The sequence below is a fragment of the Alosa alosa genome, chromosome 4, assembly GCF_017589495.1.
Source record: "Alosa alosa isolate M-15738 ecotype Scorff River chromosome 4, AALO_Geno_1.1, whole genome shotgun sequence".
Lineage (NCBI taxonomy): Eukaryota > Metazoa > Chordata > Actinopteri > Clupeiformes > Clupeidae > Alosa > Alosa alosa.
In genome coordinates this window covers 29748706-29766312 of record NC_063192.1, presented here as the reverse complement: position 1 = coordinate 29766312, position 17607 = coordinate 29748706, and the positions used below count along the sequence as shown (strand labels likewise).

The 17607-nt window shown below is 45.0% G+C and overlaps 2 protein-coding genes across 4 annotated transcripts; one reads left to right on the top strand and one right to left on the bottom strand.

Moving 5' to 3' along the window:
* The first annotated feature begins 733 nt into the window (after positions 1-733).
* Positions 734-10516, top strand: LOC125292914 (glucose-6-phosphate 1-dehydrogenase-like). 3 transcript variants are annotated; one of them, XM_048240466.1, is made up of 14 exons: positions 734-821; positions 1379-1508; positions 2574-2611; positions 2716-2824; positions 2916-3133; positions 3407-3565; positions 3813-3938; positions 4084-4177; positions 4708-4894; positions 5815-6050; positions 8092-8168; positions 8314-8406; positions 8704-8769; positions 10186-10516. In XM_048240466.1, the coding sequence occupies exons 2-14, from the start codon at positions 1392-1394 to the stop codon at positions 10196-10198; spliced, it is 1533 nt and encodes a 510-aa protein (XP_048096423.1). In that variant the 5' UTR covers positions 734-821; positions 1379-1391; the 3' UTR covers positions 10199-10516. The 3 variants fall into 3 exon arrangements, with proteins under 3 accessions (XP_048096423.1, XP_048096422.1, XP_048096424.1); XM_048240465.1 differs by having other exon boundaries at positions 8704-10516; XM_048240467.1 differs by lacking the exons at positions 8314-8406; positions 8704-8769; positions 10186-10516 and having other exon boundaries at positions 8028-8107.
* zgc:158263 (ceramide kinase family protein) lies at positions 10382-17417 on the bottom strand. The gene is made up of 13 exons (XM_048240464.1): positions 16840-17417; positions 16396-16491; positions 16068-16205; positions 15808-15936; positions 15255-15318; positions 14765-14910; positions 14352-14426; positions 14027-14179; positions 13554-13659; positions 12329-12429; positions 11883-12079; positions 11267-11607; positions 10382-10967 (listed from the first exon to the last, which is right to left on the bottom strand). The coding sequence occupies exons 1-13, from the start codon at positions 16964-16966 to the stop codon at positions 10850-10852; spliced, it is 1791 nt and encodes a 596-aa protein (XP_048096421.1). The 5' UTR covers positions 16967-17417; the 3' UTR covers positions 10382-10849.
* Positions 17418-17607: the final 190 nt, after the last annotated feature.

Here is a 17607-nt window from a genome sequence, read left to right as displayed (position 1 = left end):
GGTCTTTTTTGTGTTTTGACATGGTAGCCCCCACGAAATTGGACTGGACCCCGAAAGGAGGTGAACTTTCGTTCATGGGGGCCTTACACAAAATTTTCTGTGAATACCTTGAGAACCAACAAGGGCCGGACAGGATGACCAATTTTTTCTGTATGTTTGCCTCCATGGGTCATGTGGAACCCATTTTTCCATGTGTTTTGACACATGTGCATAAACAGAAACACACGCACACACATTTTACATTCAGAAGTAGGGCCACGTATGACCAATTTTTTCTGTACTCACACAGTAGACATATGTACGCACACACACACACATGACCCACACACATACAACACATGCACACAATTCAAGAATTTCTCAGAATTATGAACAGGCAAGATACACACACACCCACACACATATAAAATGAACACTATGAACATGTTTAGGTACTTGTTGTCTAGCAGATACCAGTGAGAATTGAGTGTGGATAATGCAATTTAGTGAGACAGTTAGAATCATATAGGCCTTTCAGCGTGATTTATTTTTGTGGAAAAAATGTGCTGGACTGGGCGGCGGTCATATTTTGTACCGCTCTGCGGTACATCTAGTTTTACATAGTTTAGCCTGGATAGTAGAGAAGCATACCACGTGTGGGCGGGGTTTGTAGTGTGCAAAGCATGTGTTAAAGTATGACCAATGGGAAGATTGTCTCGAAGCTAAACAAAACCTCCCAGAAAGGAAACAATCACCGTGATGTCATCATGACAGTGCGGGTTGGAGTCCAGTCCAGTGCCCAAATTCCGTATCTATGCAAACCAGGACGCCTCACTTGAACTGTAAGTGCCACATATTTTGCTAAGTAAAATGTATAAGTATCGTAGTTGTGTCGAACGTCACAGGCTGTTATAAATTCTGTCTTGTGTGGAGTGCACACAGGCCTTGTCAACGAGCTAACAATCTGTCTGTTCTGCTGGATTTATGTTGCATGGTAACGTTAGCTACAGTAGTAACATTAGCTAGGCTAGCCATGTTTATCAAATCCTCGTGCCAACATGTGGATGGTAATCCTACCTTTGTAACTCAGCATAGCTGTGGCTTCTACCGATACGATACCGAATTGCATGCATGTCTCACATATGTGATCTACATTCTAACTTGGACGTTGACGTGGATAAATGTTTGTCAGCTATCTTGTGTCAACAAAGCAATTTTAACGGGTTCCGTTATGGTAATTAGTAACATGACCTAAACAGCATGTTGAATGGTCAGATTGTAACCGTGTGGCCATTTTGACAGACGTATGTAATACATGCAAAAAGTTACTGTCTTAGGTTTGAAAATGTGATGTTCACTGCTATTCATTTGCACGCTTTGAACTGTTCCCTTTCTTCAGGCGAACCCACGGGATGACCTCGCTTCCACTCTCTCGCTCGGAGGTGTTCGGGCAGCTTCGGAAAGAGCTATACGATGACCACGAGTTCCACCAGTCTGACACCCATATTTTCATTATCTTGGGTGCCTCAGTGAGTCTGCCTCGATGATTGCATTTAGCACGTTTACAGTCCAAACTGGGGATTTGTGTAAGGCACTACTAGTTTTTTTTGTAAAGGCAGAACATGTAGGTGATTAAAACTAGGTAAGCAGAATTTAATTAACTCCATTGCACAGTGGGGTACAACCTCACCAGGATTTGCATCCTGCTGTGAAATCAACTGAGGGGGTTGGTTGGCATGTGAGCCTGCAGTGGCTCATTGCACCTGAGGAATAACTAATATGCCCACAGTTTGCCTTGACTTGCCCAGCTGAGTTACACCTCTGCTTTTATGTCGTCCGTGTCACTTGACATAATATCAGTGATTTTTTTTTTTTTGTTTGGTGTCACTCGAGGTCATTCACCCTCTAATTGTGGGTGAAACCACATGAACTGGTCAGTGGTTGCAGAGGGCACATTGCTAGAGAATAACTGTACTCTGTACTCTCAGTGAAAAAACAATAATCACTGACTTCCTAATGGAGAGAAATGCAACATTTTCTCATAAACTGGGAGAATTCTGCCTGTGTAGTATGTTATTCAGTTAGACATGATTTAGTTTTGCTGCATCATAGGTGGGCAGGAAAGACCTGATGATCATGCCTGGGTCACTCAGTGTGGTAATGGGAGCCCACAGCTACACCACACAATGTCCTTTAAAATGTCACTAGGCTTTGCACATTGAACTTGTCTTAAAGCACTCACTGGTGAACAAGCGGACCATGTTTCTATGCTAATTTAACCAATAGGCATCAGGCTATCCTTTATGCTTCATTTGACTGTAGATTGTATATTAATTGTATTGTATGAAACGTATCAGAACTGCAAACCTGATTTCCTGTGTTTGTCATTACACTATGTATTGAGGACCACATTTGATATTACATGAACAGTGACCCCTACAGTATACAACTGAAAAATCAGGGAGTATGTTACTAATAAGTTGAAAGTACCACAGCAGTGGTGGTGAGATCAGATTAAAGGTGGATGCTGTTAGTGTTTGCGGCACAGCCTTTTTCACTCTTTGAACTTCACATATACTAAAATCTTGTTTCAGGGAGACTTGGCCAGAAAGAAGATTTATCCCACACTGTGGTGAGTATTGTTGTGAAGGAAGAATATATGTTTTTGTATGCGGTTTTGCTAACACTAGTGTTTGTGTTCATCATCTCTGTTTGTTTGTTTCTGTGATCTTGAAGGTGGCTCTTTAGAGATGGACTTCTCCCAGAGGAGACTTACTTTGTGGGTTTTGCCCGCTCCAACTTGACGGTGGAAGCCATTCATTCTGCTTGCCTGCCGTACATGAAGGTGACTCATATCATCACACACAACTATGTTTTCCTGTTCTGCCAAAGCCATATCAAAAGGCTCTCTCTAATTGTTTTAAGTGGGTCTGCAGGTAGCTGACAGCGAAAGCGAGCGGCTGGCAGCCTTCGTCAGCAGGAACACTTACCTGAGTGGGAAGTACGCCGACGGCGACTCTTTTTCAAAACTGAGGGCTCACATGGACGGCCTGCCCTGCGGCTCTGAGGCCAACCACCTATTTTACCTGGCACTGCCACCCAGCGTCTACCACGACGTCACCAAGAACATCAAGCACCACTGCATGAGCAGAAAGTGAGTTGTGTGTTCTTCTGCTAGCACACACCACACCGTACGACTCTCTATTTCGGTGGAGGATTACTCAGAGCAGGTGTCTGGAAATAGTCTCTCCTCACAACAAGGTTGCAGTTGGTTGGCAAGTATCCCTTGAGGGCAGGCACCCCAAACAAGGATTAAGAGCACTGTTAAGATTTGACATTGTATTTAATGAGCCTGTGGCTTTGCTGTTTGCCAAAAGTAAGCAGTGATGAATATGATGATTGATTGTCTATGATGATGTCTACTTAGGGGCTGGAACAGGGTGATCGTAGAGAAGCCCTTTGGCCGTGACCTGCAGACCTCTGAGGAGCTGTCCTTCCACCTCTCATCTCTCTTCACCGAGGACCAGATCTACCGCATTGACCACTACCTTGGCAAGGAGATGGTGCAGAACCTGATGGTGCTGAGGTACTGCTCCTGCCCTCACTAGTGTCAGAAGCAGCGGAACAGCTCTGAAAAAGAACACCCTGACCATGGCTTTCCTCTGCAGCGCGGACTGTACACATCTGTCTGATTTCTTTCAGCCAGTTTCCATTCGGGCCAACAAAGCACTCTTTACCATATGCTCTTGTGATTTGCAATCCACTTTGAGAACCTGCCCAGAACCTGGCCACATGTTTGACTCAATCATGAATGTTGTTCTTCTGGCCTGCAGGTTCGGGAACAGGATATTTGGGCCCATCTGGAACAGAGAGAGTGTCGCCTGCGTGGTTCTAACATTCAAGGAGCCCTTTGGCACTCAGGGCAGAGGAGGCTACTTTGACGACTTTGGCATAATTCGGTAAGGAACAGTCATGTCTCACATGCATGAACCTGGTGGCTTCAGCTTTAATGAAGTAGTTTGACAGTCGTAGCTGATGAGCAGTATCCAGGAGGACTGTTAGCTCTCAGCGGGGTGTCAAATAACACCTCTCCTCGCGCCACAGCGATGTCATGCAGAACCACCTGCTCCAGATGCTCTCCCTGGTCGCCATGGAGAAGCCGGCCTCCACCAGCTCGGACGACGTGAGAGATGAGAAGGTAATGTGACCCAGCGCCCGCAAGACACTGATATTCACTCCACCGTAGACAGACATGCCAGCACACCACTTCAGTGTCTAGTTTTACATTTTTTTTGGCCAGCATGGTAAACAAATAGGTTGTGGATTGATTGATGTTTTGGCCTCCTTGGCTGGAGCTTGCCTTTTCTTCTCATGCTGCTCAAGTACTAGGCACCCTCCAGCTGCTGAATTGTTGCCCTGCAAGGAAACGATCGATCTGCATGAGCTGAAATAGACTCACAACTGTTGAGCTCAGATTAGCAATTATGTCATGTTTTCCTAGGGATGCCATGGTTGAAGTGCTAAATGATGAAAAGAACACACATTGCCATCCTTAGACTGCACCCTGGATTTAGTGAATTTCTTCAAATGCCCAGGACTGGTTTTTCCAAAGGAATTACTCATGTTGATCTCCTCTGTTTTCTGTCTGTGTCTATGTTTTTGTTGTGCTGCATTTTGTGTGTCTGTCTGTCTGTGTGTGTGTGTGTGTGTGTGTGTGTGTGTGTCAAGGTGAAAGTGCTGAAGAGCATTTCTCCCGTGAGCTGGTCTGATGTGGTGCTGGGTCAGTATGTTGGGGACCCAGAGGGGAAGGGTGATGCCAAACTGGGCTACTTCGATGACCCAACCGTTCCAAAAGGCTCCTGCACACCCACCTTTGCCACAGCGGTGCTGTTTGTCCACAATGAGCGTTGGGACGGTAACTAGCCTTTTTCTCTACTCAAAATCGGTTCTCTCCCCCGGGTCTCTGTTGGTGACAAATTCATCTCCCCGCAGGGTTGAAAAGTCAGTTCTGAAAAGGTGAATCACTCGGCTTGCAACATCATGACAACCTGCAAGTCTACTATTTATGTCATTGTTTGAATGGAGTGTTTCATGTTTCACTTACTGGAGATAAACAGATATGCATGCAGCTCAGGCTGGTTTCCACATGAATTCTCACACTGTCCGTTCTTAACAAAGAGCACTTCTGTGCTAAATCTCTCCCCTAGTTGCTTTTCCTCGTTCTTGCTGCAGCTAAAACCAAAGAATGCATTTGCATTGCCAAAGCAGACTAAACAACATGGTGCAGTACACTGTGTTTTAAACAACATGGTGCGGTACACTATGTTTTAAACAACATGGCGTTGCTAAACATATCTCCTTGTGCTGCCATAGTGTGACCACACGTTCTGCTGTGATAGTAACCTTAACTATTACGGCCTGTTCTCTTCTAAAGGCAAGACTTGTCAAAATCTGTGTGATTAGATTGACAAATGTATTATTCATATTACTTATTCATAGCACCAAACCATATGAAGCACCCAGGACAGAACTTAAGGGCCGTTCACACCAAGAACGATAACTATAAAAAAAAATAGCGATAGGGACATGAAGAACGATATTGTTGGGGATCACTTTCAGAACAAATTTGCGATAAAAAGCTAACAGCCAATCAGAACCCATCACATTCATTAACACAAGGAGAGACTTTGGTTATCATTGGTCTGTGTGGACGCTTTTATCGTTATGCTTATAGTTATCGTTATTGTTATGGTTATTGTTGTAGTTATTGTTATAGTTATCGCTATAGTTCCTGTGAACAGACAGAATTGATGATACTGCCCTGGCTCTCCTCAGGGGTTCCATTCGTGCTGCGCTGCGGCAAGGCCTTGAACGAGCGCAAGGCAGAGGTCCGGCTGCAGTTCACCGATGTGCCGGGCGACATCTTCAACGGGCAGTGCCAGCGCAATGAGCTGGTGGTACGCGTGCAGCCTGACGAGGCCATTTACGCCAAGATGATGAGCAAGAAGCCTGGCGTCTACTTCAGCCCCGAGGAGACTGAGCTGGATCTTACCTACCGCAGCAGATACAGGGTGAGGGGGCCAGCAGGGCCTAAAGGCCACCGAATGCAATAGACCTTACCTACCACAGCAGGTACAGGGTGAGGGGGGCCAGCAGGGCCTAAAGGCCACCGAATGCAATAGTCCGTGTTCTTAAAGAAGTCCTATGCAAGTCTATTCCTTTGCTGTTTCTGGGTTTTCGCCTGATTTGGGCTCGCATTTTTCACGACAGCTCCCCCTGCAGCTTCGGTAGCAAGTGACTGCTACGCTAAACCCCCACTAGCTAGCGAGCTAGCCATCAAGAAACCAAGCTAAACACATACAGGGCTCACAATAAAACGGTCGAGCAAACACATTGTTCAAGAGACTATCAAACCGCATTACAAAAACGAAGTTCACCCAAGGGTAGGCTACTTACACTTTCAGCAGCAACAAAGCCAAGTCGGAGTCCGTTTTGTAGTCTTCTTAGAAACTACAATCTGACTACATTTTCGAGGCCTTCCGCCGAGTCGCATCTGGATTTCTTCGGTCCGGGACCAGAAAGTTGCATATTGGTTTTTCCTGGAGAAGCACTAGGGGGAGACGAAGCACCCACCAAACGACCCAAAAAGTGTTGTAGAACCATCAGAACAACTCTCAACCTGCATAATTAAGGTCATTTTTGCTAAAATTGTTGCATAGGGCTTCTTTAAGGTTACTTTTCAAATGTATTCCACTACAGATTACAGAATGCATGCCCTAAAATGTATTTTGTAACGTATTCCAATAGATTACTCAAAATGAGTAATGTATTTTGAATACTTTGGATTACATCAGCATTGTATGATATTTTATTATCAGTGGATGGAACAGTTATGCAAGGTTATGTGAATGTGTAAGACACATAGTATCAACAACAACCCAAAACCTACTTTATAGTGAGTATGGATTGATATAAAAACATATGAAACACTGAATGTAACAGTTACTGTACTTCCCAACACTAGGAATAGTGCAGTGAATACATGGAGAATAGAACAAAGACACCTGTGTCTGATGCATGTACAGTATGCACTGCATATTCCTGAGCTTGTTGGGCGAGACAGTGCTAGAGTATGTACAGTATAGTTTTATTATGGAAGCTTGTTCACCTACTGTATGCTCGTTTTTTCTTGGGTTGTGCAATAGATTTGGATTTCTTTTTTACCCCACTTTGCACAAATAGGCTGACACCAGACATAATTTCACTGCATTTCTTACTTCCAGTAACTGCATGTGACAATAAACTTCCTTGTATCCTTGTATCCTTGTAGATTGTGAGGCGGAATTCACAAACTCTCCCTGTGTTTAGAACATTCACTCATTGAATATGCCATGTACTGTAGTGTACTACAGAGTGAATAACACCACACACCTGGTCCTGATAGGGAGGTGGTTGATGGGCTTGATTGATTGGGTGTGTGTTATCCTCTTGGCAGAGCTCTGGAACAGTAGCTGGGTTTCCATCCAACTTTTTTAATGCACATTTGAACTATTCAAATAAGAAAGAAATCCCGACTGGAAACACTGAAATGCACTTAGAATATGGGCATGAGCTGAATGGAAACCCAGCTAGTGTGGGCCATGTCATTATTACTCCATCAGTTTCTACAGATGCTCTGGTGGTTATGGCTACAAGAGCGTGTGAATCCTAGAGTTTGTTGGGCATCATACATTGTCTGTATATTTGTGAATACATTTCAGCGGGATAATGACCATGTTGAAAAGTCAAGAACATGTTACCAAATTGGATCAAAATATTGATATCAATGATTGATCCAAGTTTTCCACATTCCACTCCTGCCAATTTCACCAAGACTTCACTGCACTGGAGTATGTGCTCCACTGCCATAGCAACATGCTAATGATACCCACTAATTCTAGAGGGTACCATTACATACTAGGATTTAAGGGGCTCTGTTTAATGGAGAGAGTTTTGACCTTATGTTGGAGTGAATTTGGCTTCTGGTGTGTTGTATTTTTTAAATACAGTGGCCTGCAGGGTAATATGCAGGATATGGACTATGGGTTTCTGGTTGTGTATCTCCCTCTGCAGGACGTGAAGCTTCCTGATGCCTATGAGCGGCTCATCCTGGATGTCTTCTGTGGGAGTCAGATGCATTTTGTGCGCAGGTCTGTGTGTGTGCTTTTATTATATTTTTTTGTGTTACTGTGTGTGTGTGTGTGTGTGTGTGTGAGAAAGAGAGAGCATGTGTGTGTCCTGTGTTCTGGGGTTGGCTCCGTGGTGACTGTAAGAGTGTCATGTCTTGTGTTCCAGTGATGAGTTGCGGGAGGCCTGGAGAATCTTCACTCCTCTGCTCCACCACATTCATAAAGAGAAGACGCCTCCCATACCGTACACATATGGAAGGTAGGAGCCATCAGCCGTCATTCAGAACAACATCTCTCTCCCACAGGCGTCTGCAGGGGTGGAGGGTAGGCTGCCTGCGTGTGGAGATAGTCCTGCTGATAGAGTTTTTGGTGTGTTTTGAAACATTCTACATATTTAAGAGAAAATGTGTGGGCGGTTGCTCCACTGTTGTGGTATTTTGTGGTCTCCTTATCTCTGTGTATTTTCTCTCTCTCTTCTCTCTCTCTCTTCTCTCTCTCTCTCTCTCTCTCTCTCTCTCTCTCTCTCTCTCTCTCTCTCTCTCTCTCTCTCTCTCAGTCGGGGACCCACAGAGGCAGACGATTTGATGAAGCGAGTGGGATTCCGCTACGAAGGAACTTACAAGTGGGTCAACCCCCATGCTGTATGACGGCCAAGCATGACCTCCTGGCCAAAGACAAAAATCAACTGCAAAATCTCATTCCAATTGAACCGCAAGGGGCCAGAGCCACCTCTACACTTCTACATTCAGTAGCGCCATTCTCATTTACTAGTGCCACAGCAGCACAGAATGTAGACTCGCCATGTGCTGCCGCCTTTAGTCATAGTGCCACAGAATAAAACATTTTTACATAGTCATGACCGCGGAGTACATCAGTGAAATGAATGTAGAGCTGTAGACTCTGACATCCAACTATATTTTCAATAATTACTTACATTTGCATGCAAGAGGAGAACTATTTTTGATAATGGTATCTGCCGTGGTAAGTCTTAATTGACATGGTCAAAGATCATTTTGTAATGCTTTTGTTTGCTTAATTGTTTAATTCAGCCAAGCTTTTATGAGTTAATCAAACTGATTGGGGCACTTGTGCTGTAATAAGTACCAATGTACTTACCTATTTGCTGTCTCTTTTAATCACTGAAGTCCTGTCCTCTTGCTTTCATAATGTTGCTCTAAAGGGAGCTGGTCATGCAGGTATTTATTTCATTATTTTGTTGCATTTGATGTTATTTGTTCTCCCATTTATTTTAGTCCATCCTGTTTCAAGAATGTTCATCACATAATTGACTGTATTGGAGCACAGGTTATTTGCACTTGCCTTCATTCATTTTTGATCGCTGTAGTCAAGCAAAAAACAGAGGACTTAAAGCTTCACTTTTTTTTTTTTTTTGTGGTCTGCTTTGACTATGGCTACATTCCAGTAAGCCAAAAGCTGTAAGAGCAATGGTGGCCTAACCTCCCTTTTCTTTGTAAAGAAAGGGTGGTGCTTTTGTTTACAGGATACAGCATTTGTTTACGGCATAATAGAGAGCATTATGTGGGATGAGTTTGGCTCGTTGTTATCAAGGTGTGTTTGAGTTTGAGCTCTTTAAGACGTGTTTTGTGACGAGGTGTGCAAGTCCATTTACGTTGTGGGTGGATGTTTGCACCTGTGTGACTTCCCGTAAAGCTGAGGTGACCAAATACGCACACGCACTCACCTCACAGGAAACGAGACGCAGGTAAACCCAGGTCGAACAATAGGTAGCCAGAACAAACAAGGTAAGACCAAGTAACTCTCTCGCTAAGCCCTTTCACTCTTATTCCAGTCTTTCATCAAAAATCTCCTGTCTAGACCAAAATATGGATTCAAACCAATCACTATGTAGAATGCATGTTTACATTTAGAATGAATGTTTTCTTTTACATGGCGTTCAAACCAATAACAATGTGGTCGAAGCACATTCCAGAGACTTGCTCAGTCTCAGGAGGAATGTCAAGTGCCCGACCATCTGGTTCTGGGCTGAGTCAGTGATGTGTGCCACTCTCCCTCCCAGGTATGAGGGCTAGCTTTGGGCCTCGCCTCCTCTCCTCTCCACCTCATGCCCTGGAGGTGCCTCACCCTGCAAGTTTGGGTCCATGGGCGGCGCCATTGTTGGTAGTAGAGAAATGTAGGTGTAGATGTGGATGTGCGTGTGTGTGAGCATGGATACAATCAGGTAATGACATCAGTGAACATGCAATAAGGCCTTGTTGAGCATAATTGCACTGAGTGCAGTTTGAAGGTTTATTTTATATGATTTTCATGCTACTGTATACCGTCACAACCATGTACATTGTTTCCTATATACTTTCTGCTGAATTAAAAAAAAAGCTTTTGCTACCTCATACCAACTTGTGGTGTATAATTTAAAACAAGATAAGACACTTTAGCACAAGCCATGTAAAAGTTATAACAACACACAATAACGTGGTGGTACTGGTATGGGTACAGTACGCATTACACCCATCAGTGGATCACTGGACACAGCCAGATGAAATATCTACACAGGAACTAAGAATGTAGTAGTAACATACAAGATTATGTAGTCTGTAAAAATGTAACATTAAGGTTTTGTGGAAATGGTCTGTTGCTAACATATCTGGTGCCTTTACTATGACGGACAGAAACACTGGTTCATCAGTGGATTGGCCCATGCAAGTCACAGAAATGGGGGAACTTCATCGACTGTGAAGCACACATTTGCCCTTGCAGTCCCTGCTGTCTTCACACAGGCCCACGGCCCTGGCCTCATCCTCGATGCCCCGGGCATACAGTCGCACCAACTGCCCATGCACCCTGCACACACAGGAAGGAACCAGTAAACGACACAATGACCTCCAAGTGTTTCCATCAAAGCACAAAGTTCTGTTAGCACAGTGAATCTGAGCCACATAATAACCATTTCCTTTACACTGTGTGGACTGAAACTGCTTAACATGAGAATTTGAGATGTTTTAGTAGGGCATACAGTATGGGAGGGTATACACCACAGTGCACACCATACAAGGGTGTGTGTTCGTGGTGCTTGGGTAAGACCAGAAAGCTACAATGTTTTTTCGAAGGTGTAGTGGCACCTAGATGTTTCATTCCCATACCTGCATGAAATCTCTGTGTGGGGCAGAATCTCTCCGTCGCAGTTCCACACCGACACAGCCGGAGGCTTGCTGCAGCAGAGGCCACAGAGGAAGTCACTCGTCTTCCTCTTGCCCGGCGCCCCACGCTCCTTAGCGGTGCAGGCCAGGTGCTGCAGGGAGCCACTCTTGCTGGACTCATGCACACATGGCTTGTCAGGATGCTCCATCACCGCCTCCTCCTCCTCCTCCTCAGTGTTCTGCTCCGACCTCTCGTACTTTTCGGCCTCTCCAGAGTCTTCGCCAGGGGGGAGAGTGAACTTGACGGCCTTGACCCGGTGCACTTCCACGAAAGGCAGGTCAAACTAAGACAAAACTAAATGTTAGTTGCCCATTTCATCATCGATTACAATATTACAAAAACAACTGGTCTGGATCACCTTAAATACTTAATGAGCTCAATATACTTGGTTTTGCAAATCATAACAGTGATTAGAAGAGTTAGTGTAAATGAGTGTTAAAATTAGAGTGTCATTTAAAGTAAATTAACTGGATACTTGAGTCCTTATTATATGCATTGTAACTGTATATACTGAGAAGCTTTTAAATGTACTGTATTATGCTAACATAATTGCTCTACCTGGTCCTGTGAGGTGGTGTGGCGGTGTAGATAGGTGAGAAAGCCCAGGGCGTTTGTGTCCCGCACCAGGATGAGGTCACCTGTCCCGTCAGCCAGGTGGGCCGACGGCGAGAGGCCCAGAGGACTCTTAGGACAGGAGCTGGACATGCACGTGAGGGAGATGCACTTGAAGCGGCCTGACACGCTCATCCACTCACCTGCAGATGTAAACCAGGACGGGCAAAAGACGCATCAGATATCTATGCACAAACTGTTCTCTAAGTACATTTTACTCTTTTAAAGAATGTACAAATTGTCGTGGACAGTTTTCGGGGCAGAAGAGGACTGATTAGAGCTGATATCTACAACATTGCTGATGCAAAGGAGAAAAGCTCTACTCAGTGTCTTCTTACAAGTGTACGTTTGAACATAAGATGAATGGGAGGCAGCACAGGAGCCGATCCTACCTTCTGATTGGTCACTGTACTGGCTGAGCTTATCACTGTACAGGGAGCAGCTGTCTGAGAGCGGGAAGAGTCTCTCTGTACTCTCTGAACACACACGGCACCTGAAACACACACCACACACACACACGTCATGCTCCTGCCCAAGCCTTCAGACATCTACACACACACCACACACAATCAATAAATCAAATGGCCATTTGGAATGCAGGTGCCGGCAGAGATGGATGCCTTTTGCATTATGTCTTTTGGAATAGCTAAGGTTTTGCCATATTGAAATAGGACTGGATGTCACGTTCAGCCTGAAACTGACGGAAGGTGGAGAGTCGGCCAAACCTGTCCCCATAAGGCTGTAAGGCACACCACACTGACAAGGCCTCACTGTAAGCTATCGCGATCACCTGGTCACTCGGCGTGTGTGGATTACACCGGCCAACACACGCCAGCGAGGCGCTCTCATTTCTTCACTATCAGGTGGCCCTACAGGGCATGGCGATAGCTCTCCTCAAGGCCCACGCAACATGAGCATCTTGTGTTAGAGGAGAGGCCAATTGAGAGAAAGTAAGGCTCCAGGGGCACGCTATGCCACAGCCACTGGCACCCTAACGATGCCAGCTAACAACCGCACGCTCCCTTGGGGCACCCTACCGATGCCAGCTAACAACCGCACGCTCCCTTGGGGCACCCTAACGATGCCCGCAGCTCTCTTGGGGCATCAACCGCGACGGCTCCCTGGGGCACGGCGGCTGGGGGCTATGGGGCACGCTATGGGGCTGCGGCTATATGGGGCACGCTCCCTCTGGGGCACGGCTATGGGGGCGCGGCTATGGGGGCACGGCTATGGGGGCGCGGCTATGGGGGCGCGGCTATGGGCACGGCTATGGGGGAAGTCCAATCGGCAACTTTCAGATCTGGAGCGTTTCACTCTCTCCATGCTCCCAGGCCGCTGTCAGGGCATTGCAGACAAACAGAAAGGAAGGCCAACAGAAAAATGGTGAATTGTACTGTATGGCTGAACTTGCCCTCTATATTACAGACATTTTTAGAGCGCTACCTTGAAAATAATTTTAAAGTTAAATGAAGAGAGAAGTAGGCCAAGAGACTTTATGTATGGGGGATATATAAATAGCAGTATATTCAGTATCACATAAAAATGTTTTTTTAAAAGCTGATTTATAAAAACGGCAGCATTGCGTAACTAAGTAAAAGGGAGAAGCTGAGCCTTTACCCAGAGAGGCAGCGGGTTTTGTCCCTGGGACTGGAGAGACCAGGATCAGCAAGCAGGAACTGTACAGTGCCCTGATAGCTCCGGTTACACAGATACATCATGCACCCTGTGGGCAGAGAGAGAGAGAGAGAGAGAGAGATAGATGTGACCCAAAAATGGGATAAAGCACACAAGAGGAGTAAAGAACAGGTATCAGTTATCTTCCAATGGCCCCTTATCCACAGTAATAGGTCACGATAACTCTTTATCCCATGTCCTTTGTGCTATTGAATAAACTTTAACAACACAAGATTTCAATGGTCGGCCAATGTGGGTTAATGTGTATGCAGGCCACGTCTACCCATTGTGCGTTTATCATCTGATCACGTTTGGTCTGACTGTGCCCATTTGTGACTCAGGCTGGCAGCTGTATCAGAGGAACCTACACTTGCTATGCCACAGGTGTTTCTCCCTCCCGCTCCTTTCTTCCTTACCCGAGTAGTCGTATCGAAGCGGACCCATCCAACGATGTCTCTCGCTCTCCGCAAGCACGTCCCCGTAAAACCCATAGCCCACCAGGGACACGGAGTAGCGCACCAGGGAGGACTGGTGATGCACAGCACACACGTCCAAGGGCTGAGAGTCTCCTGAACACCGAAACACATAACATAGATTAGATTGACTAAACAGCCTTAATAACATAGCCAGACACGGGCCATTCATCATGGCTATTAATCGTACAAAACAATGTTTTTTAACTTGAAAATCAACTGCATTCTGTAGGTTGCAACGGTAATAGATAATAGATTTATTTTTTACCAATGATGATATGGAGAGCTGAGGTAACAGGGTCATTGACACCGACCGTTGCGAAACACACACAGTCTGTGGAACCTGCAAGGGAATAGGAACAGATACTGTCAGAGGTGATTACTCTGGTTACTGGTTTGTGGCTCTGCAGGTGATGTCTTGACATGTTTCCAAGAGATAATGCACTTTCAGCAGTGATACAGACAAAGCTTTTTTTAAATTAACAGCAACTTGTTTGAACAAAATGTGCCTAAAGGAAGAAGACCGAGGTACACAAAAGATTGTGCAGTCACACCTTTTGAACATTTAGACCCTTGCACTGTTATTTATTCTATTTGTGTTGTTAGCTGGAGTCCCCTGTGACTCATTAAGAAAAACATGGTTTCTTCCTCAAGAGCAGCAGCATAAGGAGATGGTCTGACCTGCTGGAATGATCCCAATATGTAGGTCACATGGTTGCAGGACTCCGCTGGGGTCATGCTCAGAGAGGCCGGCCTCCTGCTGAGTTCGCCCAATCACACCATGCAGCAGCTCGCTAAACATTCCATCTCCACCCACACACACCACCCTGAGCAGAGCAAAACAAAGGAGGACTCAGCACAAACGGACCATGGGGATTCATACGACACATACGCTGCAGCAACAAAGGTGGGCCGAGTTCAGATCTCCTTACATGGCTTTCACTCTGCTGAATTCAGAGGGGCTTGATTTTGAGATGACGCTAATTGCTGGGTATTTAGAGTCATTGCTACGGTTACGGTTGGGCAAACTTTAAACTGGTCAAGTCAGACAATAACCCAGCGGCCACATCTCGGGTGACCGTGGTCAGGACACCGATACTATTGTTGAGGTTGTCTCTGGGCTGCCTCTGGTCTTTCTCTGTACAAGCAAAGTGTTCACTGTACAACTCACCCATCAAAGCCTGTCAGGTCTTTCTTCAGGATGTGGTCTCTCGCCTGGTTGGCCCGTTCTGTAACTGTACAGCAACATACACAGAAGGGCTTCTTTTACACAACAAGAAACTTTTATACAACAACTAACAGATCAAAGTCTCAACCACATGGCTCGCTTTCATAACACCTCCAAGTCAACATCATACAGTATAACAATAAACTATAAAAATAGGCTAGAGTTCATGACTACACCTGCATTCTCAAAGTTGATGTATCCCTGAAATTATTCAATAAAATTACCATCTCAACATCATATAACAATAAACTATATCAGTAGGCTAGAGTTCATGACTACACCTCCATTCTCTAAGTTGATGTTTCCCTGAAATTATTCTATTACATCTCCCACTGCTCTGTGGTATGGAGTTCTCAGGTCTCACGGGGTTATGTAAACACAAAGGTAGGTATTGGGTGAACGGTCTGAGAGTTTTGGACCAGAGGGCAGTGATGAGGGAAAGCTCTGTAAGATGATAAGAGGCATCATGACAGGAGTGACTGATCCTACACCTCACCAACAACATGAGAGCTGATGCCAGCCAGCTCAAAGAGAGGAGCCACCAAGGAGTGGAAGATCTGTTTCCCTCTCCTCTTCCCTCCAAACGGATTAATGAACACCAGCAGTCTGTGAGGGCGAGCAGGACCTAGAAAAAGGACACACAACAGGAAACTCTGGAAATGATTAAACTGTCAAGATTCTGCTCGCATGGACTGTACACACGCACACACACACACTCTCACACACACGACTGATTGAACAGACACTATTGCTTACTGTGGGTTTTGAGGGCCGTCCGAACTTGCGTCACCCACTGGTCTCGGAGGTCACGGCTGGGACAGCTGAACTGGGTCCTGCCCAAACTCCACAGCACTCCCTGTCCACTTCCACGACCGCTGCGCTTCACATAAAATACTAAGGATACAGCAGAGGATAATATGTGATCAAAGCACTAAGATTTTATGTTTGGGTTTACCAACACTCTTAAATTCAATTTAGGAATTTAGGCCTACTTAAAATACACTGTGAATAAATGAGCTTTATCATTCCCCAAATTAGAAACATGAGAACTGGCTACATGTGAAGAGTCTATTTCACGTCTTACAGGTGAAGTCCCGGTCAGTGTCCTCCACTTTCTTTTGGGGTTGAATCTCCACTCGCCCATCCTCAACTCCAATCACCTCTGAGACTCGCACTGAAACTGAAGAACCACATCCACACAAAATTATGCTTTTTCTTGACCTATGGATAGGAGTAGCCTAATATTCTGATGACAAAAGTCAGTGGGTCAACACACAGTTGTGCATGTGTGTAGGATGTTATCTGTTCCAAGATCAACATAAAGTAAGAAATGGCTAATTGTCCCCAGTGAATCCTTTGTTCATTTTCTTAGTTCATTTTCTCATGAAAAATCATAAATAATACAACCCAAATGGGCATTATGTAGCATCGATGTCTCTAAGGAGACATACTGTATCGCCCACAATGTAGACGGGGTAGAGCACCATCCCGTGCCAGTGTGGTTGCAGTAATGTTATGAAAGGCTTACCTGTTTTCTTTTCTCTGTTCTTCTTGTCAAGCTCAGTCCAGCTGAAGTACCAGGCACTGAGAGCTGCCCGGTATCGCTTATTTCCTATCCACAGACTCGATTCTACTTTTAATGTATTTATTTCCATTGCGAGGACATAGGCTATAAGTCTTAAATTGTGTTATCTAACAGCATCTCGTTGCGTTGCCTTTGTTCCATATGCTACTACTACCGTCGCGTTCTGGCTGGCACAACAACTTTAAAGTTTTCGAAAACCCTATCGGTTTAAGTTTAAACTATACATCGGCGTTACTCTAGATCTTACGTGTGATTGATTGATTGAGCCAAACGACAATCCAAGTAGTCTCGACTACAACAGATAACTTACTGTACTTCCTGTAGTCAGCCGGTAGGATAGATAACAGCATGCACTGTTAATAGCCTATATGCTCTATACAGTAACAACACTGACAGTTTTTTCTACCCGACTAGATTTTAGTCTTTCCAATCACTGTAAACATGTTCTGCTTCTAACTTATTTTGGTTATGTGACAGGTGAAAAACGAGAGCTTTCCATTTCCTTGTCAGGTTTCGCACCTGTCCACTAAATTAGCATACGGTAATCTGATTGGATAGACGCAGCCTGAAATTTTACTTAAACATTAGGCTAGGACTGGAAGTCACCACGTGAAAGCAGACAATTTATATTTATCCATACATGTTCATGACATTTATGCCTAGCCTACAATCGGACTCGCTAGAGTTCCTTCACGTTAAATGTATGCCAAT